Below are 27,142 nucleotides of genomic sequence, written 5' to 3'. Positions count from 1 at the left end.
AATCAATGTCGCCATGAGTAAAAATATATTGAATTTTACACAAGGGGGGGGGGGGGGGTAACAATGCACATTTTGAATTGTCTCCCTGTATCAGACTTTTTTTCAAATTGAAAACCTGGTTTTGTGACAATTTTGTCCCTTGTTTTTTTTTGTTTTTTTTTCAACATTGTGTTTTGATCTCCCATCCAGCCATATAAGTTCAACCTTAGTTAAAACAATACTGAAAACACTTCTTTTCTTTGAAGCATTTTTAGCAAAACTAAATTTTAGTAAAAAAGCCGTGAATTTTCGCAATTTAAAGGGACCCGTCGCCATTCCCAAAATAGTAAAAAAAACACTGACTTTCTTTTACTGAAATCATAGTAGATATCAAGCAATATATCTAAATAAAAAAACATAAATAATTTACTTTTTGCCCTGTCTTACAATTTTAATATTAAAAAAGACGATGGTATGTTTTTGAGATTGGCGCATTTCTTGTAATTGTTGTTATATAATATTACATTCTATTACACTTTAAAAGATCAATGTAGCATGACCTATTCAAGGTGGTAAGTTAATATAAGACCAACCATGAACAAAAAGCCTGATCCAAGGTTTCAAAATTTACTTTGCTTGATTGTGTTTCAAGTGTGATGATAAAGTTACCTGCAAATTATGGGTTTACAAATAGGTTACTAGTATGTGATTTTGTATCAAAAATAATTGGCTCACTTCTTCCAATACCGGTAAGCTTTTTAATTCAGACAATTCTTGCAGATTTATTTACTCTATTTAAATTGTACATGCATGTACTTAATAAATATTGTGTGCCTTTCTCTATATAAATGAGAGAATGCAAGATTAGATATATAAGATATTTTCAAAACATCATGTTGCATGATTTTATTGAAAACTTCTTCATTAAACCGAAAGCCATCAATATTTGTGCTTAAGTGTTGAACATGTGTTATCAGTGCTCAATACTATACCAGATCTGTCCCTTAGTATTAGAGACCATGAAATGTGTAACCCAATCCAAACTTGAAATCACAGATTAAAGCTGATAACTTATGGATTTTTATAGTTTTACTATGTGACCTTTTTATATGCTTTCACTTAATTTTAGATAACATGACTTTTATAAATGTTAATGAATGTTCCTCAAGCAAAATTGTCAATAATTGAAGTACTAATTGGATGCAGATCATTACGATACATGACACTTCCATATCTTCATTTGACAACTTATATTATCCTCATGGAAATTACTGCATGTCGTAAATGTGTCTGCAACTTCTATTGATTGCTACAAGATCATTCCAAGCTTGTATTGCAGGAAGTGGATGTTGGTGTCTAATATTGGAAACTGTCAGTGCTGTTGCTGTCGAAGTTTTCTTCATTTGGTTTTTCCCAACATTGTTTTTTCTTGGCGTTTGTTGATTGAATGCTAAATGCGTCCAGGGTTTTCTATGGTATTCTTTGTCCATGCATGTAGTAATGCTTCATGCTTATTATATAAAGTAAAGATGGAATTTTGCATGGCCTTTGTAAAGGTCGCAGGTGGAGTAGTGGATGAGGTGTCTGCCTAGCAATCGGGAGTTTGTGTGTTCGATCCCTACTCGGGGAGCGTGCTCATTATCTACGCCATAGACACAAAGTACTGGTTCTTCCCAGGAAAGGTACTAGACAGTGTCCATATCTGCCTGTAATACTCGAAAGAGCGGTTGGCAGTGAACAGAGATAGATCGATACTGCAAGTATTTGTAAAAAGCTTAACAGTCTTTAACCACAGTTTGTTGGTTGAAGAAGGCTTGAAACATTCATCTTGTGATACTTATAATTATATGAACAGAAGCAGTAACTTAGTGGTGGGATGGTAAATATTAGCCATCTTGTGTTTAAACACATATGATCCATCTTGTGTATAGACATAAATGATCCATCTTGTGTATAGACATGTATGATCCATCTTGTGTATAGACATGTAATATCCATCTTGTGTATAGACATGTATGATCCATCTTGTGTTTAGACATGTATGATCCATCTTGTGTATAGACATGTAATATCCATCTTGTGTATAGACATGTATGATCTATCTTGTGCATGGACATGTATGATCCATCTTGTGCATGGACATGTATGATCCGTCTTGTGCATGGACATGTATGATTCATCTTGTGCATGGACATGTCATCCATCTTGTGTGTGGACATGTATGATCCATCTTGTGTATAGACATGAATGATTCATCTTGTGTATAGACATGTATGATCCATCTTGTGTATAGACATGTATGATCCATCTTGTGTATAGACATGTATGATCCATCTTGTGTATAGACATATATGATATATCTTGTGTATAGACATGAATGATCCATCTTGTGCATGGACATGTATGATCCATCTTGTGTATAGACATGTGTGATCTATCTTGTGCATGGACATGTATGATCCATCTTGTGTTTAGACATGTAATATCCATCTTGGTTATAGACATGTATGATCCATCTTGTGTATAGACATGTATGATCCATATTGTGTATAGACATGTAATATCCATCTTGTGAATAGACATGTATGATCCATCTTGTGTATAGACATGTATGATCCATCTTGTGCATGGACATGTATCATCCATCTTGTGTATAGACATGTATCATCCATCTTGTGTATAGACATGTATGATCCATCTTGTGTATAGACATGTATGATTCATCTTGTGTATAGACATGTATGATTCATCTTGTGTATAGACATGTATGATCCATCTTGTGTATAGACATGTACGAACCATCTTGTGTATAGACATGTATGATCCATCTTGTGTATAGACATGTATGATCCATCTTGTGCATGCAGTGATTTTTTTGCTCAAATTTACAGCCGAATTTCGGCTGCTTCCCAATCGCAAAAATACACGTTTTTTTTTCCCATAATTCTGACCAAAATTTCCCAAAAAAAGCCCAACTTCAAAAAAAAAAAAAAAAAAACATTTTTTTTTTTTTTTTTTTTTTTTTTTTTAGAAAGAAGTCTCATATAACTTAATTATGATTTCTTAAATCTAGGTCTCAACTTTATTTTTTAAACATCTTACAAAATATATAACTTGAATTTAGTCATTTTTGTCCATAAATCATTCCCAAACTTGCCACTTTTATTGATGAAAAAAACAAACAATTTGACCAGACTTCTTTTCTAGAAAACTCCCTGAACATGCACTTAAACACAATATCACTTCTGTTACTTATAATCCTATTTATAATGCTTAATTTTTCCCAATTTCATGGTTTATCGCGCTATTTTTCCCAATTTCACGGTTTATCGCGCTAATTTTCCCAATTCAAAAGGCACAGGCTGTAACAAATTAAAGCAAAAAAAATCACTGGCGTGGACATGTATGATCTGTCATGTGTGTGGACATGTATGATCCATCTTGTGTATAGACATGTAACGCTTTTGCCTAGGATCATGACACTTCATAGGTACATTGATCGTGACTCGCAGATGACCCCTATTGATTTTCAGGTCACTAGGTCAAAGGTCAAGGTCACAGTGACAAAAATCGTATTCACACAATGGCTGCCACTACAACGGACAGCCCATATGGGGGGCATGCATGTTTTACAAACAGCCCTTGTTTTAAAATTAAATATCATATGGTGAAAACATTAACAAATATCAACAAACACTCTTTTAATAGTGTTCTTGCTGTGTTAATGGTGTATTAAATGGAGTTGAAATAATATATTTAATTTGCTTACCTTTCAATATCTTGCACTTGACATCCTCAGTTCAATGCTATTTCAATAAACTGTACAGCGTGACAAACATAATAAAGCAGAATATGCATATGAATCTGATTATACACAGACCCACTAACATATAAATCAAATCATGTTTGTCCCTTTACATTTGTGAACGATACTCATCTTAAATGCTTTAACTTTGCGAGTAGACTGAACTCCAATTTTCCAACACCGGTTTCCGTGACGCACATTTACTTTGCAGATTTGTAATAAATATTTGTTTGTTTTTTATCTAAAACGTAGTATTTTATGTTTATTGACACACACATTAAATTATTCTCTAATAACCATATGATATTTGTTGTTAATTTGAATGTTATTTATAATTTCGCCGCTCATTGCAAATTTCTCGTCTGCTTGCCACCATCTTGGACGTGTTTAACAACAGGCCTTCTCAATCGGGATACATCGACTATCGTCGGTATCCTCTGCAATGTAGAGAGAGATGTGTGGATAGCAACGTAAAATGGTATTCTGCTACATTCGCGTAAGTCAGTTGTCATTCAGTGACGACTCGACAAGCTCGATTGGCACTCATTCTACAAAATTATCGCAAAATACATTGTAATCTTATTGACTTTATTGGGAAAATTTGTTTATTGTTTGGCAATTTTTGGTCAGATTTTTGGGAAAAAATGTTGAATTTTGCAGTTGGGAAGCAGCCGAATATCGGCAATAATTTTGGGCAAAAAAAATCACTGTTTCCATACGCACACAAATTTTGACCCCTGTGACCTTGACCTTGAACTTAGGGTCCGAGCTTAGGTTTTGAAATCTGCGTTTAGGTTTTGAAAAAAGCTCATAACTTCTATCAAGAGTTTATAAGGGGCATAAGTCATCCTATGTTGACAGCTCTTGTTGTTAATGCCATATCACATGATTGTTTGTGAAATAAATTTGTATGTTTAAAAAGTTTCAGTAATTTAGATCTACCGTAATTACTCTATGTTTTCGGACACTCTAAGTTTTCGGACACCCCTTTCTTTAGCAAAAATAAATATTTTTCGTGACTCTTAATTTTCGGACACACAAGTTTTCGTCCATAAGTAATGTCTCTAAATTTTCGGACAGTATATTTTGCAGCACTATTTTACCAAATTTCTGTATTCGATATTTAATAACACTTCGATCATGGGGTTTTACAACCAGATTTACACCATAAAACATGGCAGGTGCCTGCATTCCTGAGGGCAACGGACCATTACATTTGCTTCATTGGGTAAATAATCTTGTAAACCGGTATTAAACAATGGTTTCGCCCGATAGCATACTGGTAAGCGTTGTGACAATTACCAGGGGTTGTGCCAATTAACAGTTCAATTATCTACCGCAATTGTAATACCCCTTCTCAGTAAAATAACTGTGACAAATACTAAACGCTTCAAAGTGTGATGCACCCTATTGCAAGTTTTAAGAAGAACAATGGAAGGTGTTAGACAACAACTATCGGAAATGAACAAACAACGAATTCATAGTTTGCTTTTTTTGTTGCGTTAATTACAGGTTCATACTAGCGAGTATCGGTACATAACATGCTCATCTTTGAACTCGTTGGTCAAAATACAACCTTGTAGCAACTGTCTGTCAAATAAATTAAGCATTAAATATTATTTAAAACACGTTGCAAACATATATAACTGTAATTTATTCTACATGGCATGGTATTTTACAAGCGCTTGCTATTACCGGTAGTTGTTGATACAATTGACGCTATTTTCGGACACTTTAATTTTCCAATCTAAGTTTTCGGACACCTGTATTTTGTGAATATTTTTTGTATCTAAGTTTTTGGACACGAAAATAAATAATTATTTTTAAGTGTCTCAAAACATAGAGTTATTACGGTAGTTGAAAACTGATCTGGATAAGTTAATTATTTGAGAGGGAAAATTCCTGGTATGTACTAAATCTAAACCTTTAATATATTATCTTTACATCAAAAAGCCTTTGTATATGCTTGGTCAGCGTAATTTTTTGGTAAAACATGGGGCAAACATTTGGACGCATTCCCAATCTCAAAAAGTACTCTTTTGTCCCAAATTGCTGCATAAAATTCCGAATTAAAGGTTTGATAAAATACAGTTTTAGTGAACTTCAATTTTTTTAATAAAAAACAAAACAAAAATAACAACACCAATTTCCCAATATTAGTCTAAACAGGTAGATTTTTTCCAATATGTATTTGAAAAAGAAAACTTGATGGTGGTAATGAATATATGTTAAAGACTGACAATAGCCAGGCTTTTTAATAGGGCCAAGGCAAAAGTAACAATTCAAGGTCAAATGTAAAATATAAGAGAATGACAAAGAGAAATCAAATCTCTGGGCCATCTTTAGTAAAAGAATTCTTGGGTCAAATTTACTGTCCCAGCCAAATAAATCATACCAAATTTTGTGAGGATGGATTTAAAGAAAAACTGGCAATTGTTTGTGTGTGCAAAGTTCAGTAGGAAGACATTATTGTGTTAACATTGATGATCCGTCTTTTTGGCAACACACTTGTTCATATAACATTGATGATCTGTCTTTTTGGCAACACACTAATTCATATAATATTCATGCTCTGTCGTTTTGCAACACACTAGTTCATATAAAGTTACTCTTCAACCAGCTGTTGAGGACAAGGTTTTTCAACCTCTATACATCTACACAGTCAGCGTTTTTTATGTCCCCCATTAGATACTTGGAGGCATATAAGGTTTACCCCCCCAATTTTTAACCAGGTTTTCCGAAGGAAAAAGCTGGTTATTAGATTGGTGAATGTCGGCGGGCGGGCTGGCTGGTGAGCTGGCGGGCGGGCGGAACAAGCTTGTCCGGGCCATGACTTTGTCGTTCATTGTGAGATTTTAAAATCATTTGGCTTATTTGTTCACCATCATTAGACGGTGTGTCACGCGAAATAATTATCTCCAAGGTCAAGGTAACAATTTGAGTTCAAAGGTCAAAAATGGCCATAAATGAGCTTGTCCGGGCCATAACTATGTCATTCATTGTGAGATTTTTAAATCATTTGGCACATTTGTTCACCATCATTGGATGGTGTGTTGCGCGAAAGAATTACATCAATATCTCCAAGGTCAAAGTCACAACAATTAAATATAGATTGATTTTGAAACAGGGGGGGTAACTATGAACAATCAGTAACAATGCACATTTTGATTTTGAGTTGTCTCTCTTTATCTGACTTTTTTTTTCAAATTGAAATCAATGTCGCCATGAGTAAAAATATATTGAATTTTACACAAGGGGGGGGGGGGGGTAACAATGCACATTTTGAATTGTCTCCCTGTATCAGACTTTTTTTCAAATTGAAAACCTGGTTTTGTGACAATTTTGTCCCTTGTTTTTTTTTGTTTTTTTTTCAACATTGTGTTTTGATCTCCCATCCAGCCATATAAGTTCAACCTTAGTTAAAACAATACTGAAAACACTTCTTTTCTTTGAAGCATTTTTAGCAAAACTAAATTTTAGTAAAAAAGCCGTGAATTTTCGCAATTTAAAGGGACCCGTCGCCATTCCCAAAATAGTAAAAAAAACACTGACTTTCTTTTACTGAAATCATAGTAGATATCAAGCAATATATCTAAATAAAAAAACATAAATAATTTACTTTTTGCCCTGTCTTACAATTTTAATATTAAAAAAGACGATGGTATGTTTTTGAGATTGGCGCATTTCTTGTAATTGTTGTTATATAATATTACATTCTATTACACTTTAAAAGATCAATGTAGCATGACCTATTCAAGGTGGTAAGTTAATATAAGACCAACCATGAACAAAAAGCCTGATCCAAGGTTTCAAAATTTACTTTGCTTGATTGTGTTTCAAGTGTGATGATAAAGTTACCTGCAAATTATGGGTTTACAAATAGGTTACTAGTATGTGATTTTGTATCAAAAATAATTGGCTCACTTCTTCCAATACCGGTAAGCTTTTTAATTCAGACAATTCTTGCAGATTTATTTACTCTATTTAAATTGTACATGCATGTACTTAATAAATATTGTGTGCCTTTCTCTATATAAATGAGAGAATGCAAGATTAGATATATAAGATATTTTCAAAACATCATGTTGCATGATTTTATTGAAAACTTCTTCATTAAACCGAAAGCCATCAATATTTGTGCTTAAGTGTTGAACATGTGTTATCAGTGCTCAATACTATACCAGATCTGTCCCTTAGTATTAGAGACCATGAAATGTGTAACCCAATCCAAACTTGAAATCACAGATTAAAGCTGATAACTTATGGATTTTTATAGTTTTACTATGTGACCTTTTTATATGCTTTCACTTAATTTTAGATAACATGACTTTTATAAATGTTAATGAATGTTCCTCAAGCAAAATTGTCAATAATTGAAGTACTAATTGGATGCAGATCATTACGATACATGACACTTCCATATCTTCATTTGACAACTTATATTATCCTCATGGAAATTACTGCATGTCGTAAATGTGTCTGCAACTTCTATTGATTGCTACAAGATCATTCCAAGCTTGTATTGCAGGAAGTGGATGTTGGTGTCTAATATTGGAAACTGTCAGTGCTGTTGCTGTCGAAGTTTTCTTCATTTGGTTTTTCCCAACATTGTTTTTTCTTGGCGTTTGTTGATTGAATGCTAAATGCGTCCAGGGTTTTCTATGGTATTCTTTGTCCATGCATGTAGTAATGCTTCATGCTTATTATATAAAGTAAAGATGGAATTTTGCATGGCCTTTGTAAAGGTCGCAGGTGGAGTAGTGGATGAGGTGTCTGCCTAGCAATCGGGAGTTTGTGTGTTCGATCCCTACTCGGGGAGCGTGCTCATTATCTACGCCATAGACACAAAGTACTGGTTCTTCCCAGGAAAGGTACTAGACAGTGTCCATATCTGCCTGTAATACTCGAAAGAGCGGTTGGCAGTGAACAGAGATAGATCGATACTGCAAGTATTTGTAAAAAGCTTAACAGTCTTTAACCACAGTTTGTTGGTTGAAGAAGGCTTGAAACATTCATCTTGTGATACTTATAATTATATGAACAGAAGCAGTAACTTAGTGGTGGGATGGTAAATATTAGCCATCTTGTGTTTAAACACATATGATCCATCTTGTGTATAGACATAAATGATCCATCTTGTGTATAGACATGTATGATCCATCTTGTGTATAGACATGTAATATCCATCTTGTGTATAGACATGTATGATCCATCTTGTGTTTAGACATGTATGATCCATCTTGTGTATAGACATGTAATATCCATCTTGTGTATAGACATGTATGATCTATCTTGTGCATGGACATGTATGATCCATCTTGTGCATGGACATGTATGATCCGTCTTGTGCATGGACATGTATGATTCATCTTGTGCATGGACATGTCATCCATCTTGTGTGTGGACATGTATGATCCATCTTGTGTATAGACATGAATGATTCATCTTGTGTATAGACATGTATGATCCATCTTGTGTATAGACATGTATGATCCATCTTGTGTATAGACATGTATGATCCATCTTGTGTATAGACATATATGATATATCTTGTGTATAGACATGAATGATCCATCTTGTGCATGGACATGTATGATCCATCTTGTGTATAGACATGTGTGATCTATCTTGTGCATGGACATGTATGATCCATCTTGTGTTTAGACATGTAATATCCATCTTGGTTATAGACATGTATGATCCATCTTGTGTATAGACATGTATGATCCATATTGTGTATAGACATGTAATATCCATCTTGTGAATAGACATGTATGATCCATCTTGTGTATAGACATGTATGATCCATCTTGTGCATGGACATGTATCATCCATCTTGTGTATAGACATGTATCATCCATCTTGTGTATAGACATGTATGATCCATCTTGTGTATAGACATGTATGATTCATCTTGTGTATAGACATGTATGATTCATCTTGTGTATAGACATGTATGATCCATCTTGTGTATAGACATGTACGAACCATCTTGTGTATAGACATGTATGATCCATCTTGTGTATAGACATGTATGATCCATCTTGTGCATGCAGTGATTTTTTTGCTCAAATTTACAGCCGAATTTCGGCTGCTTCCCAATCGCAAAAATACACGTTTTTTTTTCCCATAATTCTGACCAAAATTTCCCAAAAAAAGCCCAACTTCAAAAAAAAAAAAAAAAACATTTTTTTTTTTTTTTTTTTTTTTTTTTTTTTAGAAAGAAGTCTCATATAACTTAATTATGATTTCTTAAATCTAGGTCTCAACTTTATTTTTTAAACATCTTACAAAATATATAACTTGAATTTAGTCATTTTTGTCCATAAATCATTCCCAAACTTGCCACTTTTATTGATGAAAAAAACAAACAATTTGACCAGACTTCTTTTCTAGAAAACTCCCTGAACATGCACTTAAACACAATATCACTTCTGTTACTTATAATCCTATTTATAATGCTTAATTTTTCCCAATTTCATGGTTTATCGCGCTATTTTTCCCAATTTCACGGTTTATCGCGCTAATTTTCCCAATTCAAAAGGCACAGGCTGTAACAAATTAAAGCAAAAAAAATCACTGGCATGGACATGTATGATCTGTCATGTGTGTGGACATGTATGATCCATCTTGTGTATAGACATGTATGATCCATCTTGTGCATAGACATGTATGATCCCTCTTGTGCATGGACATGAAGATCCATCTTGTTTATAGACATGTGTAATCCATCTTGTATAGAGACATGTATTATCCATCCTGTGTATAGACATGTATAATCCATCTTGTGTATAGACATGTATGATCCATCCTGCGTATAGACATGTATGATCTGTCATGTGTGTGGACATGTATGATCCATCTTGTGTATAGACATGCATGATCCGTCTTGTGCATGGACATGTATGATCCATCCTGTGTATAGACATGTATTATCCATCTTGTGTATAGACATGTATGATCAGTCTTGTGTATAGACATGTATGATCCATCTTGTGTATAGACATGTATGATCAATCTTGTGTGTGGACATGTATGATCTATCTTGTGTAAGCATGTATGATCCATCTTGTGTATAGACATGTATGATCCATCTTGTATAGACATTAGGGATGCTAGTTAGAGAAAAGCAGTACAAAAATTGGCTAAAAATAACATCTATTCATCTATGTCCATGGGTCTTTTATGAAACTTGTTGCACACACTGTAACCTCTAAATGAATTGAAAGATTTATCATAAAATGTACACACATTTTTCAAACTATGAATGTGTGTGTCAAACACAAGAACAAGATCCTTTATAGTCAAGGTTTTCAACATATTATGCTGTCATTTGGGTGTAATAAAACTTTTGGCACTGTTGAGATTTCATCTTTTTAGCTCACCTGATTGCTCAGGTGAGCTTTTGTGACCGGTCTTTGTCCGTCTTATGTCCGTCTGTCCATCCGTCCGTCCGTTAACATTTGCTCGTAAACACTCTAGAGGCCACAATTTTTGTCCCATCTTCATGAAACTTGGTCAGAATCTTTGTCCCAATGAAATCTCGGCTGAGTTCGAAACTGGGTTGTGCCAGGTCAAAAACTAGGTCACTAGGTCAAAAAAAAGAAAAACATTGTAAACACTGTAGAAGTCACATGTCATGCCTAATCTTCATGTAACTTTTTCAAAATGTTTGTCTTAATGATATCTTGGTTGAGTTCAAAAGTGGTTCCGATCCGTTGAAAACATGGCCGCCAGTGGGCGGGGCAGTTTTCCTTATTTGGCTATAGAGAAACATTGTAAACACTCTAGAAGTCACATTTTTTGCCCAATCATCATGAAAGTTGGTCAAAACATTTGTTTAATTGATGTCTCGGACGAGTTCGAAAATGGTTGAGATCGGTGAAAAAACATGGCCGCAGTGGGCGGGGCATTTTTCTCTATATGTATATAGTGGCAGTTTTTCTTATTTGGCTATAGAGAAACCTTGTTAACACTCTAGAAGTCACAATTTTTGCCCAATCATCATGAAAGTTGGTCAAAACATTGGTTTTATTGATATCTCGGACGAGTTTGAAAATGGTAGGGATCGGTGAAAAAACATGGCCGCCAGTGGGCAGGGCGGTTTTCTCTATATGTATATAGTGAAAACATGTGAACACAGTAGAAGTCACATTTTTGGCCCAATTTTCATGAAATTTGCTCAGAACATTTGTTTCCTTTCGAAGAAGAGGGGTTATATTGTTTTGCTCATGTCGGTCCGTCCGTCCACCAGATGGTTTCCGGATGATAACTCAAGAGCGCTTATGCCAAGGATCATAAAACTTCATACGTATATTGATCATGACTCGCAGATGACCCCTATTGATTTTCAGGTCACTAGGTCAAAGGTCAAGGTCACGATGACCCGAAATAGTAAAATGGTTTCCGAATGATAACTCAAGAACACTTATGCCTAGGTTCATCAGTGCTCCAGCTAGGATTTGAAAAGGGCAGGGCCGCTTTTTTGTCAAAAGGGCACTTTCGACGCGCAGTATTTTGTCAAAAGGGCACTTTCGACGCGCAGTATTTTGTCAAAAGGGCACGTTCGAGCGCGCGGGTGTTTCTGGAATGCTTCCTATTGCATATTAATTTATATGTTATAAATAATTGTATTATTCCCATTATTATTAAACCATTCAAATAAAATGTCTTCAATGAGGATTATACTAATTACAATGTAATAAAAGATTTATGAATTATCATATGTAAAAAAAAATGTGAGGGGGGGGGGGCAGGGCGGAGGTTCGGGGGGCAGGGCGGAGGTTTGGGTTGGCAGGGCGTGGCGCCCTTCGATTTAGGCCTAGCTGGAGCACTGTTCATGAAACTTCATAGATACATTGATCATATATACCACTGTGGGCCCACCGCTATCAGAATGTTCATGGAAGTAAAGGGCCGAAACATTCTAAGACGGCGGAATCCATGCTGATGATGTTGGTTGAGGAGCAGTCTTAAGACTGTATGTAAACTAATGACTCGTAGATGACCCCTATTGATTTTTAGGTCACTAGGTCAAAGGTCAAGGTCACGGTGACCTGAAATAGTAAAATGGTTTCTGGATGATAACTCAAGAACGCTTATGCCTAGGTTCATGAAGCTTCATAGGTATATTGATCATGACTCGCAGATGATCCCTATTGATTATCAGGTCACTAGGTCAAAGGTCAATTTCACAGTGCCAAAAAAACATATTCACACAATGGTTGTCAAGGTCACGGTGACTCAACTAAGAAAAATGATTTCCGGATGATAACTCTAGAATGCTTACGCCTAGGATCATGAAACTTCATAGGTACATTGATCATGACTCGCAGATGAAATAATGATGAAACTTGACCAGGATGTTTGTCTGGACAATATCTAGGTAAAGTTTGACATTTGGTAAAGATTGAATGAACCGACTCCTCTCAGGTGAGCGAACTAGGGCCATCTTGGCCCTCTTGTTTTGTTATGATATTATATTTGTTATATTTGTTTAATGTACTTATTAAACAATAATCTGTATAAAAATTTACAGACAAATTCATTTATAATTAAGTTGCTTTTCAATATTACACATAAATACATAATTTATTCACAATATAGTGTTGACACCGATATTTGTACAAAACCTTGAATAGATTAAATATCTTCTTAAGTGATTTATTCAATTGTGTGATTAAAATGTCACTAAATGAAGCATCATAAAGCTTTGATTGGGTTAAAACACTTTGATTCAGTGCCAAGTGTTTTAAATAGCGTAGTAGTAGAAAATATTGACTGAATTTCTTGACTTCAAGTAGTAGTGTAATCTACTGTTCTGTAATCATATCAGTTTGGGTGTTGGCAGAGGGAGAGAGAAACAGACTGAGAGTAAAATGTTTTAAGATTTCTGGTTGAAATTGTGTATCTTATACTATCATGTTAAGTTGTTGCAGGTTTTTCACATGCAAAAATTGATTCCGGGTCTCATTCCAGGAGGATCACTAGTGCTTGACTGCTTTAGAAATTCACTCATTTGTGTGAGTTTGTAATTGTTTAAACAGAGGACACAGTCTGAGCCTTTTGTGTGCTTGCTGGATATTATTTGTGACAGGAAAGTTGGACAGTTGCCAACATGGTGAGTGGGGATTTTACCATAGTTTCCTGGAAAAGTTGTAATTTAAGGGAATAAAATATATGCCTCGTTTCCTATCCTTCCTGTTATACGTCATAACAAGGTAACTTCTGCTGTACATTTCATTGCATGGAGCTATTTTAATAACTAGATTTTATCATTATGTTGTTATATTTATAACAATGTTGGTGTATTTATAACAATGTTGGTGTTAGGTGACTATATTTGTATATGTTAATGACATGTCACACTGTATGTGTTAATTCGACTTCTTGGGTCATACTCGCAACATGTGAAACAAAGAAAAAAAAGCAAACATTTTTGTCGCCGTGGCGTAGTGGATATGGTGTCCGCCTAGGGATCAGGAGGTCATGGGTTCGATCCCCACTGTGGGAGCGTTCTTTACATGTCCCTCAAAGACACCAAAGAAACGAACTCGAGAGTGTTTCTTATATACACCTTGGCTTGTTATGCAATCGAGCTGAAATAAATAGGTTTAAAAAAAACAACATTTTTGTGATATGAAAATATTATGATCCTGATAATTTTATGTATGCTATCTTGTTACACTAACTTCAAGCGTTGTGATGATTTTTTTTTACATTTTAACCAGGTCACTCAGATAATAAAGCAAGTAAGATGTTTTAAGGAATGAATGCAGAATATATTACAGTTAAATTGTATCACTGTTACTAAATTCAATCTGAATAGTCATGTGCTATTGAAGTATTGATAAAAAACACTTTATGTACAGTAACATAGAGGATATTTGTTGGAGCCGGTGGATTATCGATTTTAATTCACTCTTGATCATAGAAAATAATATTTTCACGAGTGGCGCAGCCACGATTGAAAAAATATATTTTCTATGATCACAAGTGAATTAAAATCGATAATCCACCGAATCCAACAAATTTTCTTTTTATTTAATGCATTTTTCACAGTTTATATACATTGTTGAAGAGTGAAGTCATTTCGTCAAAAAATGACGTCATTTCACAGTAAACAATGAAAATTATCGATAATTCTCACTGATAATTTTCACTGTTTGAAACAGTGAAATTATCAGTTTTAATTCACTTATATTTCTCTATAAACCACCTGAAAGCATTAAATAAAGGTATATAAACATTTCAAATACTTTTGTTGAAGGTGTCTTATAAAGTCTGTGTATCTGGCATGGGTGATATTAAATGTGCTTTTGGTCATTTTCATGTAAACCTTGTAATCAATCATGCTTAGGGTGTTTTTAAGGGTCAAAAACTTGGCAATCATAGTGTCAGGTGGTAATACAATTTGAATTATTTGAGGGTTTAAATATTCCTTGAAAGCCTAAAGGGCTTATCATGTGCACAAAGGCTAATGGGACTTTTTAATCTTCAAAGCCACCAAAAAGATTCACCTGTATCCAAAATAACAGTTTAACAATCTATTTTAAATTAGTACTTTGTCTTGAAAACCATTAACAAAACATTGGTACATGGACATTTTGTTCGCATTTAAGCTTTGAGTGCATTTTGGCAGAAGATTTTTATATATGACTTTGCAATTTTGGCTTGTAATCACAATACAATTTTCTTTGTTAAGATGTTATTTGATAAGTCTGAAATTGCTATTTACATTTTGTAAAATAATTTGTTAGAACATATTAAAGTCATTCAGGCTTGCAGCCTTTGCAAAGCCATAGGCCCAAACAGGTTTACATACACCCAATAATAACCCATTTGTGCCTAGTGGACTCTCCCATCCTTCTAAATTGGATCAATTTATTTCCAAAATTAGGGATGTCTAGTATATTTATTTCTATATTTACAATATATCTTACAGAAATTCCTTCAAGCAAACAGTGCAGACCCAGGTGAGACGCTGCATCATGCGAGGTCTCATCTGGGTCTACGCTGTTTGCCAAGGCCTTTTTTCTAGACGCTAGGCATAAATGGGTTAAGTGCCCCAAATAAAGGAAACAGTTCACTTTTTGTTTTATCCTCAAGAAAACATGGCAAGAAATAAAGATAAGACCATCATCAGACATGTTTACATCCTTGTCATCTGAATCCTTGTTCTTTACCTAAAATTAAAATTTGAATTATTTAAGAAATAATTAATACATTTTGAAAGGCTTTTAAAAAAGAATAATATTTGCAAGATTTTTTAAGCATAGCATAATACATTTTATTAAATTTAGCTTTATGTTACAATCAGAGCCTTCATTTTGATATAACAGGCACTAGTGACAATTGGCTCCACATGTTGCAGAGATGCATCAAGTTAAGCATCCCCTATTTGAACAGCCTTTCAATTACTTGTGTGGGTATTTCTGTTTGGATTTCTACTAAACAAAACAAAAAAAAATTCCAATCTCCTCTGAATCTACCACAGGTTTTCGGTTTAAAAAACATGCAAGACATAAAAATATATATATCATCTTACAAGAAAAAAAAGCAGATAGCATCTTGGAACAGATTCAAGTGTTTTAATTCAATTGATGGAGTGTATGGTAGTTTTATCAGATGAACATGGATTTTGTTCGACTGGTTGGTATTTGAAAAGAGTTTATGCTCAGAACGCTACTCATTTGTTTGTAAAAATATTTTGCCATTTAATTCAAAAGATTAAATCCCAAGCAGCAACTAGACACCATTCATTTCTTTTGAAATTGTGTAAAATAAATTATGCAGACAGAGCAAAATAGCATGAAAGATGCAAATCAAATCATGGGCTTGCATCACATGAAATGAAAAAACACACAAAACCAACCAATAATTTCAACATGCATGATTATTCAAGAGAAATATTATCACTAATATCTTTAACAAGCCAAATGTAAATTAAGCAGCTGAAGGCAGTTTTGTTAAAACTTTAACCAAGATTGCAATTTTACCATCTGCTTCTGTACCCCAGTATTTTTTGGGAGTTGAAAGCTGAAGCATCCAGTCTTCGTGTTTGTTAAAGGGACAATGATCAGGCCTTTTTCAGCTGATCTACAGGTCTGGATGGACCAATTCCCAAATGAAATTAAAACAAAAATTCCCAATTTAAAGAAAATATCTATACAAAATTATGAAGTCTTTAATGATTATTGTAGCTCAGTTAATTTCAATTACATCTTACAAAGTATATTACTGTAATTTATATGATTTGTTATACATGAATAATTAGAATTATAATGAAGAGTCTTTAAAAAAAAAACAAATAACTATACTTTTGTGCGAGTAAAATTCCTTATCCTGAAATTGCAGTTTCCCAAAATGTCCAGAAAAAGGCAAGGTTGTCTCTACCAGGTAATCTGTTTGTCTTGACAAATAATGGATCTTCATCATGTGGTTAACTCAAGCTACATGTACATGACTTACAAGCATTGTGATACGAACAATATTTCAATTAAAGGACAAAATTAAAAGTCCTTTCTTTTAACCAAAAACTGTGTTACTGCACCTTTAAACAAATGCTAATTTGAACAAGAGTACTTTGATTCATGCCTAGTTTTTTGTTAGGGTTCTTTTCTGTCTTCAATTAAAAATAGTTGCGTGTGAATGTGTCATAGTTTCTATTCAAAATTCATTAGACTGGATGCAAGATTGGTTTGGGCAGACATGCATCTGTTTTGACAACTATACCAGTCATATTGCCTGATCATTACAATGAGCCTGGCTGTGTTCAAACAGGGCCTCATGCATGTGTGTAAAGTGTCCTCTAAAATAAATCTGTGCATTCAGCACAGGATAATCAGGGACGATTCTTAACGCTTTATTGTATTTTTGGTCTAAAAGGAAGCCTATTCTTAACAAAAATCAAGTTTAGAGGGAAAGTGTTGTCCCTGATTACCCTATGCATTCTGCCCAAGCTATTAGCTGGGATGACACTTAACGCTCATGCAGTGTGCCTCATTTTCCTAAAGCACAGCTCTAATTTGTTTGATGCACATGACAAATTAAACAATTTAGTATGATGTGTTCTATTTTCAGATAAATGAACACACAACAAACATGGCTTAAAGCAGAAGCACTGAATTCTTGCCCAGGTGTTCTGTGGGCGGAGTGCGGCCTTTTGGGTGGTCCTTCGGTTACCATAGCAACAAGATCAAGAGATGCTTGCTCTAGATGTCAACCTCTTGACCTCTCAACTGCAGAAACAGTGTCTGGATGACAAGGCCGGCTTACAACCGGTAATTCTGTAGTCTGCTTGTTTTATGATTGGTGATAGGTAGAAATTATTGATTTGGTAATACTGTTGTCTGTTTGTTGAATTATAAGTGATTGATAGAAATGTTTGTATGTTTTGTTATCAGTGATATGTAGAAATCCATTGAGGGGGTAACGCTGTTGTCTAACTTTCATTTTATTCAAGCATCTACTGCAAATCAAAACAGTTGATTTTAAACCCCTAGCGGGAGTAACTTGATTATTGCACCGCTAATTTCAATTGGTTTTCATTGTTTCAGATAAATAATATTGGCTTATACATGTATGACGATTTGTTTATGAATTTATTCATAAGGTCATCAACCTTAAGGTTCTGAGCATGAACTATAATATTGTTCTATTGAATCGTTTTTTTTAGATATCAATATCATGCTCATGAATTTGTTAAATTATATGCAACTGTGAGGACCAGATAAGCTTTAGACTAAAGGAAGAGTACATAAAAATTCTATAAGGACTAAAATACACTTTCTACAATTGTATTTATCTTTTTCCAATAACTGATAGCACTGTGATTTATAGCTGAAAATGTAACAATAGAATTAGATATACAATGTACAAGGTAAATAATGGTACTATACAATAGGTTAATTAGTAAATGATATAGTATAAATAACAAGGATATTGGGGGTCATCTGGTTTGTGTTTTGTTAAAAGACAATATCATTGGTTTTCCTATTATTTCAATGAAAATTTGGGGGATATAAGAAAGAATGTGATAGTGAAACCATGCCAAATGGCTTTTAATGTTAAATCAATTTAGATTATTGGCATGAGTAATTCTTGTACACAGATCCTCCATGGTGTAATAACCTTTTCTCCCATAAGAAGCAAAGTGAAAATTACTTTTGCAACCAGCATAAAACCAGAACAGCCTGCGAGTAACTTGCAGTCTGTTCAGGTTTTATGCTGTTTGCTGCTGATCAGTATCTTAGGGTTAAAAATGAAGCCTTTAAAACTTGAATTTAGTAATAAAGGTATCTAATTAAATTTAACTTTGTATGGGACTACAAATGCTTCAAAATACGTATCTTAGTGGTAGCGGGTTGATTTATCAGGAGGTAATGTGAGGAATGTGTTTTCACCAAGGTCACTAAGGTCAAGTACATGGTTCACCTCATCAGAAAAAAGGCTAAAGATTGATGTTTGGCTGTAAATTACATTTATTTCTACATCCAGGTCTACAAAGCTTCTGTGTGGGAACTTAAAAAGTAAATTTCATGAAATCACACAAGTATCTGAGTTTGTGAAAATATTTTTTTTGCTTGTACGCCCCCATAGAGAGGCATTTAGTTTCCTAATTGTTTTGTCATTCAGCATTGTTTGGTTTCCACTCTCTAACTCAACCAGTTTTCATTTGATTGTCGCCAAGCCTTCTGAAAGTTTTTATTTGCATAAAATAGATCAATGACTTAGAGAAATCTCAACATGCACTGTGGGTTTATGCCCTTTGTTAATTTTTGTACTTAAATTTTGTAGGGAGAATATCTCAAAAACTAAAAGAGGTATCAATTAGAAACTTAACATGTTGGTAACCTGATTTAGGGGATGTGCATTGCATACAAACCATAACTCTGGCTCCACTATTTTTAGAGTTATTGCCCTTGGTTAATCTTTGAACCAAACACATATTTATGTATCCAATGGTATTAAGTGGGGACATGTTTACTGAATGGAGCATGGGTGTGAAATTCCACCTTTGATTCATCTAACATTAGTCCTACCTGGCTAGTGCATTTTTCGTTACATGCCATGAGAAAAAAAATCTAAGTTTTTTCATTCATCATTGATATATATTTTTAAAAAACACACACTATGAACAGAAAATCTTGTATAACTGTTAGTTGTATTTTTGTTCATCATCAATGTTTTATAAGCAAGACCAAGAATGTAAGAATTTTAACATAGATTTATTAAGTATTGTATGATGTTTTAAGTTCACATCAGATAGAGTTTCCTTTTATAGAAGGTCATTGCTAGTAATGTTAATTTAATGATTGTGGATTGTTTGATTTCTGTGAGACCTATTTTCAGCATGATTAATTAGATTTGCTTGCTTAAAACAAAGATTTGGACGAAGTTCAAATATGTTTATGCCGGTAATAATTGTTTAACTTGCAGATAGAACATTCATAGGTTTGAACGATTGGAAAAGATAAAGTGTACATAATTGACTTGGCAAATTGCCTTAGATTACTTGATTATTCCTCAATAATTATATTAAAAGCTCATTATTCTGCTCACTTTATTTTAATGGCATTGTTTTCAATCAGATTGTCAAGTGGGTTATTTTAGATAAATCAAACGTAAAGGACAATTTTATAATTATACAGCAGTATTTTCATTATCATTTAATTTAGTATAATAATTTGTAAACTATATCCATATAAAAAATAGTTCATCAAAATGTTGCAAAGTTAAATTGTCAATATATTACAATTATTATTTATATAAATGAGTTTTAGAGAGTATATAAATTATGCTTGTTTTGTTGAATAGTTTGTAATGTGTAATAGTACGCAGATTTAAATTGTAAATAACTGTAAGATGGTGGTTATTCAGGTTGTAGGATCAACAGGGATTTTATGGGTTTACACACGGGCTGGACAGAATGTAAACAGACCGTTAAGAACGATTTTTTTATGCTCCCGGTAGGGTGGCATATAGCAGTTGAACTGTCCGTCAGTATGTCAGTCTGTCCGTCCGTCTGAAAACTTTAATGGTCATAACTTATTTAATATTGAACATAGCAACTTGATATTTGGCATGCATGTGCATCTCGTGGAGCTGCACATTTTGAGTGGTGAAAGGTGAAGGTCAAGGTCATCCTTCAAGGTCAAATGTCAAATATATGGCGTCTGTCCGTCCGTCCGAAAACTTTAACATTGGCCATAACTTTTTCAATGTTTAAGGTAGCAACTTGATATTTGACATGCATGTGTATCTCATGGAGCTGAACATTTTGATTGGTAAAAAGTGACGGTCGAGGTCATCCTTCAAGGTCAAATTTCAAATATATGGCGTCTGTCCGAAAACTTTAACATTGGCCATAACTTTTTCGTTATTGAAGATAGCATCTTGATATTTGGCATGCATGTGCATCTCACGGAGCTGAACATTTTGAGTGGTGAAAGGTGAAGGTCAAGGTCATCCTTCAAGGTAAAATGTCAAATATATGGCGTCTGTCTGTCCAAAACTTTAACATTGGCCATAACTTTTTCAATATTGAAGATAGCAACTTGATACTTGGCATGCATGTGCATCACATAGAGCTGCACATTTTGAGTGGTGAAAAGTGAAGGTCAAGGTCATCTGTCAAGGTCAAAGGTCAAATTTTGCAATATTGAAGATAGCAACTCGATATTTGGCATTCATGCATATCTCATGGAGCTGCACATTTTGAGTGGTGGAAGGTCAAGGTCATCCTTTAAGGTCAAAGGTTATAGTCAAAGGTCAAATTTTGCAATATTGAATTTAGCAACTCGATATTTGGCATGCATGCGTATCTCATGGAGCTGCACATTTTCAAAGGTGAAATGTCAAGTTCAAGGTCATCCTTCAAGGTCAAAGGTCAAATATATGGCTTCAAAGCGGCGCAGTAGGGGGCATTGTGTTTCATGAACACAGCTCTTGTTTACAAATAATTCAAATTATTTCAATACATTTTCAAAAATCTTTCGTGCATAAAAGATAGTATTTGCAGTTTGTGCTGATATCTTAAGATTGAAAAATAAATTCTTTATTAGGTCCGCAATCAATGACAAAATTTCACGTTGCATGCTGCATAACGGTGTAAATGAATGTTGCACACATCAAATTTTTGTCGAAGAACACAGGCTTATTAAATAAAATGGTGTATTTCAGATTGCCATATGCAATAAAAAAAAGCTGTCTTATATGTACTAGTTGAAATTCTTACCAAAAATTGTTTAAAAAAGTTATTTGAAAAAAGCACCACTTACCAGTGTGTTTACATCCATTAAAGTTCAATTGTTAACCCACAAAGTCATGTGATCCTGCACCTTGTATTAATTAGTCATGGAGTTTTGTTAGAGTTCTCAGTGATGTTACACAGTTTTAGTATTTGAATTTTGCCATATTTTTAACCAGGTTTTTTTTAAGGAAACTGGTATATTTGATTGGCGAATGTTGGCGGGCGGGGGGGCTGGCAGGCGGGCAGAACAGGCTTGTCCGGGCCATAACTTTTTTTATATTGTGAGATTTTAAAATCATTTGGCACATTTGTTCACCATCATGAGACGGTGTGTCACGCGAAAGAATTACGTCGAGTTCTCCTAGGTCAAGGTCTCAATTTGAATTCATAGGACAAAAATGGCCATAAATGAGCTTGTCCGGGCCATAACTATGTCATTCATTGTGAGATTTTAAAATCATTTGGCACATTTGTTCACCATCATTGGATGGTGTGCGGCACTAAAGAATTACGTCAATATCTCCAAGGTCAAGGTAGCCACAACTAAAAATAGATTTATTTTGAAACAAAGGGGGATAATTATAAACAATCAATTCAGTTTGAGTTGTCTCCCTTTATCAGACTTTTTTTTTCAAATTGAAAACCTGGTTTTGTGACACTTTTGTCCCTTGTTAATGTTGTGTGTGTTATAATTACAGATGAGCAGTGATGGCCTGAAGTTGAGTGAGTCAGCACAAGCCAAACTAGGCCCAGGCAATGGAGGTATGTATGGGGTCTGAATATAAACATGGCCATTCAGTGCCTTCCCCAGGAATTTGTTCAGGCGCCCCGAGGGTGGGTTGGGGAGGGGTGTCCCCTCCTGACGTTGATTTTATTTTAATTTAACGTGTCAATTCACGTTCTGTGGTGCGTTATAACTCAAAGAAAAACAGCGTCAAAAGATGTCATTTGGTGCGCTATGACTCTTCAAAAAAATCCCCCAGTCATTTAAAAATATGTTTTTTTATATTGTTTAATTGTTTTAAAACTTTTCCGCACAGATAGTAAAATCCCGACTCGAACGATTCCCCAATACATCCGTTTCAACCCGACTCTATTACTGAATACTTACTATTTTTCAAGTTTCTATTTATTTCCCGATAATCCCGTTTATTCCGTTTTTATCAATCTCTTTCTGGTAAATATTTACGATAAAAGCTTTCAGTTATTTCTTTAACACAAACCTTGCCATTTTTTAAGTGACTATTTATAGATTTGATGAAATATTGCCTCTGAATATGCGTCAATCCCCTGACCTGTTGTGTGCTTGTTCAAACGCTCAATACACGCCATTTGTATGCAATAGACGCGACGTTGTACATGCTGTATAATTTTCGCGCTCTTTTTGATTGAGAAAAAGATTCGACACAAAATAAATGTGCACTGCTAATTTGAAGCAAAAATATTTAACGTTGCGGTAACATTTACATTCGGAAGTGTGTTTCGGATTAAAAACGCGTTAACATCGACTTACGGTAATGGGTTTCGGATTACAAATTTAATTATTTCCATTTGAGATTTCAACAAATATTAACCGTTGCGTTATAAATTCAACGATAATTTGTTTACACACTTTACGAGTCGAATAAATGTTTTGACGGAATTATGCATGAAATTAACGTTGTCCACAAGGATCACGGCCGGTTGCCATCATCAGTCTTCTAACTATCGATTATCGGACGAAACATTTACAAGTCTGCGTAATTAATTCAACGAAAATTTGTTAAAGCGCATTACGTGTCGAATAAATGTCAGAAAAACGAGGTGAATCAGTTCTATAAATGGACATGTTGAAATATACATGTACTGGAATTAAATAAATTGTTATCACATAATTGTAACCGGGAGTCATTTGCACAACTTACTCGGCTATAATAATTAATTGTTTACCACTTGCAATTAATTTCTCGTATTAATTATGAGTCATAGGTAACACTTGTTTACAGTAAAAAGGTGTGATGATGATGCCCGAAACCGTCTTTAATGTTCTGTACTGTACTAATTACCGGTTTTATATTACTCAAATGGTACAACTTCTTGCTAATCAAGCTGCGATAAACTCTTACTTCATGCCCGACGTCAATCAAAAATAATGGTCGATAGTTAACCCCGCCCTCATAAGCATTCGCGTAACCGATTTGACGATGAACTTCACAGTTTGACGACTGGAAAGTTACCAGATACATCCTTGTCAGCATTTAAATGACCGTGTAATGTGGCTAGAATAATCGATACGCGCGTCATGCTATTCTCTTATCAGTGGATTATCCATTACCCCATGTGGTGTTTATGGCGATTACTTGTGAAAGTAGGTACCGAGTGCTCTTTTAAAACAGGGAATATTGATACACTGATAGGGAAACCTTGATTTTTTTGGACAATCTCCACTTTCTTTTACTGAAGAATACACTGATTGGAAAATTTCAAGCGCCCCGGGGACTCTGATTTCGACATTCAAGCGCCCCGGCAAGGGGCGCTTAAATGGCCTGGGGAAGACCCTTCCATTGCTTTGTGGCCTTACAAACCTGTGCTCAATTGCAAATGTATATTATAACACAGCAAGTGATGGTATTTAAACATTTTTTGGTGAAAACAAAAACAAAACTCAACTGGTAGGGAATTGATGTTATAGGTCAAAAAGTGGTGTGGAATACATTTTGACGAAATGTGGCAAAGTTAAACAGCGTTAATAAATTGTTATGGTCTTTATGTGGTAAGGAAATATGGGTAAAATGTGTAAGAAATTTGATTTGTCAGAAAAGTCATATAAAATGTGTATAGAAAAGATATAGGGAAATGGTGTGGATAAAAAAGAGAACATAAATGAGATGTATACAGTGTTTATTCACCATTATGGAAAATTGGATTGGGAAAATTTGCGGCATTTTGATGAAGGCCAAAAAAAACATAGGTCCATTTCGGGTCGCCCGACCGTGTCTCCCGAATCGGTGCCGACCCTCAACTTTTTATTGGGGTCGCCAAAAAAAATTATAAAAAATGTGTTCTTAAAAGATGTAATATCAAGCAAACAAAGCGTATATATACATGATGTATTTCTTATTATAAGCTTTAGTAGCCCTCCATTCTAGTATCCCCCCCCCCCCCCCCAAAAAAAAAAATCCCGTAACCTACTGACCATGTTTTTTTTCCCAAGGAGACCAGAAACAGACGCATGTTTAACCAGGTTTTCTGAAAGAAAAAACTGGTTATTAAATTGGCGAATGTCGGCGGGCGGGGGGCTGGCGGGCGGCTGGAACAAGCTTGTCCGGGCCACAACTTTGTCGTTCATTGTGAGATTTTAAAATCATTTGGCACATTTGTTCACCATCATAAGACGGTGTGTTGTGCGAAAGAATTACGTCGATATCTCCAAGGTCAAGGTCTCAATTTGAATTCATAGGACAAAAATGGCCATAAATGAGCTTGTCCGGGCCATAACTATGTCATTCATTGTGAGATTTTAAAATCATTTGGCACATTTGTTCACAATCATTGGACGGTGTGCGGCATTAAAGAATTACGTCAATATCTCCAAGGTCAAGGTAGCCACAACTAAAAATAGATTTATTTTGAAACAAAGGGGGTTAATTATAAACAATCAATTCAGTTTGAGTTGTCTCCCTTTATCAGACTTTTTTTTTCAAATTGAAAACCTGGTTTTGTGACAATTTTGTCCCTTGTTTTTTTTGGCCTTATTTTTAAATTGGGCAATTAGTGTTGATGTTGTTTTGCTAAAAAAACCTTCAAAATTGAGAATACAAGTGTTTTCAGTGTTTTTATATTTACTTAGGTTGAACTTATATGGATGGGAGTTGAACAAAATATTGAGATCTAAAAAATAAAAAATAATATTTTTTTTTTAAAACTTCTTTTAGAATTTTTAGATTACATTTGGAAAAATATATAATGTTATGCTTGCGGATCGAATGATCAGGGGTATATTGTTTTTGGCCAGTCTGTCTGTCTGTCATTGTATGTGTCTGTCTGTTTGTCATTGTATGTGTGTGTCTGTCCCAAACTTTAACCTTGGTCATAACTTTTGCAATATTTAATGATAGCAACTTGATATTTGACATGCGTGTGTATCTCATCGAGCTGCACATTTTGAGTGGTGAAAGGTCACGGTCATCCTTCAAGGTCAAAGGTCGAATATATGGCTTCAAAGCGGCGCAATAGGGGGGCATTGTGTTTCACAAACACAGCTCTTGTTTCCATTGGGAATGGAGCCAATTACGGGACCCGATTTTAAAAGAAAAAAAACACTGGTTTAAAAAGATGAAGTTTACAAAGTTTTAGAGAAATGATTTTGGTCCATAAATGGGGTAAAGAATTGTTGATGCTGGTTAAAAAATGATTGGGTATTTAACTGGTCTTGCAAATTGTAGGAAGTGAATGTGTGATTAAAGGTTATACTAACATGTAATGCCAATTACTTTATCATTGTATTAAAATTGGTTTGCATAACAAAATGTTTTAAAGCAGCTTTAATCTTTATCTGTTTGAAAGTAAGTGGCAGTGTTTAAGAGGCGTAAACAGTGTACTTTTAATCTCTTCTTTTTCATTTTAATCTGTTTTTAGCTCACCTGAGCACAACTTGCTCATGGTGAGCTTTTTGATCGCTTTTTGTCCGTCGTGCATTGTCCGTTGTGCGTTGTGCGGCGTCAACATTTGCCTTGTTAACTCTCTAGAGGCCACATTTATTGTCCAATCTTGATGAAATATGGTCACAAGATTTGTCTAAATGATATCTTGGACGAGTTGGAAAATGGTTACGTTTGCTTGAAAAACATGGCCGCCAAGGGGCGGGGCATTTTTCCTATATGGCTTTATAAGGCTATACTAAAATCTTGTTAACACTCAAGAGGCCACATTTATAGTCCCATCTTCATGAAACTCTGTCAGAAGATTAATCCCAATAATATCTTGGACGAGTTCAAAAATGATGCTGGTTGGTTGAAAAACATGGCCACCACGGGTGCGGGGCTATTTTCCTTGTATGGCTATAGTAAAACCTTGTTAACACTCTAGAGATCACATTTATTTTCCGATCATCATGAAACTTGGTC

General features: G+C 34.7%; 1 protein-coding gene across 5 annotated transcripts in view; it reads left to right on the top strand.

Annotated features, from left to right (window-relative positions):
- The window catches only part of LOC127859832 (uncharacterized), a 54,327-nt gene that overhangs the window by 8,519 nt on the left and 18,666 nt on the right, over positions 1-27,142 (top strand). The window contains exons 2-4 of one of the 5 annotated variants that reach the window (XM_052397342.1): positions 13,763-13,904; positions 17,867-18,066; positions 22,736-22,799. In XM_052397342.1, coding sequence (XP_052253302.1) covers positions 17,989-18,066; positions 22,736-22,799 — 142 coding nt within the window. In that variant the 5' untranslated portion in view covers positions 13,763-13,904; positions 17,867-17,988. Of the gene's footprint in view, positions 1-12,782; positions 14,005-17,161; positions 17,183-17,866; positions 18,067-22,735; positions 22,800-27,142 lie in introns of those variants that run through there. The other 4 variants (XM_052397341.1, XM_052397345.1, XM_052397344.1 and 1 more) reach the window with 4 other exon arrangements.

The sequence above is a fragment of the Dreissena polymorpha genome, chromosome 15 (genome assembly GCF_020536995.1).
Source record: "Dreissena polymorpha isolate Duluth1 chromosome 15, UMN_Dpol_1.0, whole genome shotgun sequence".
NCBI lineage: Eukaryota > Metazoa > Mollusca > Bivalvia > Myida > Dreissenidae > Dreissena > Dreissena polymorpha.
The sequence above is the reverse complement of the archived record's forward strand: the minus strand, read 5'-3'. Positions and strand labels throughout refer to the sequence as shown.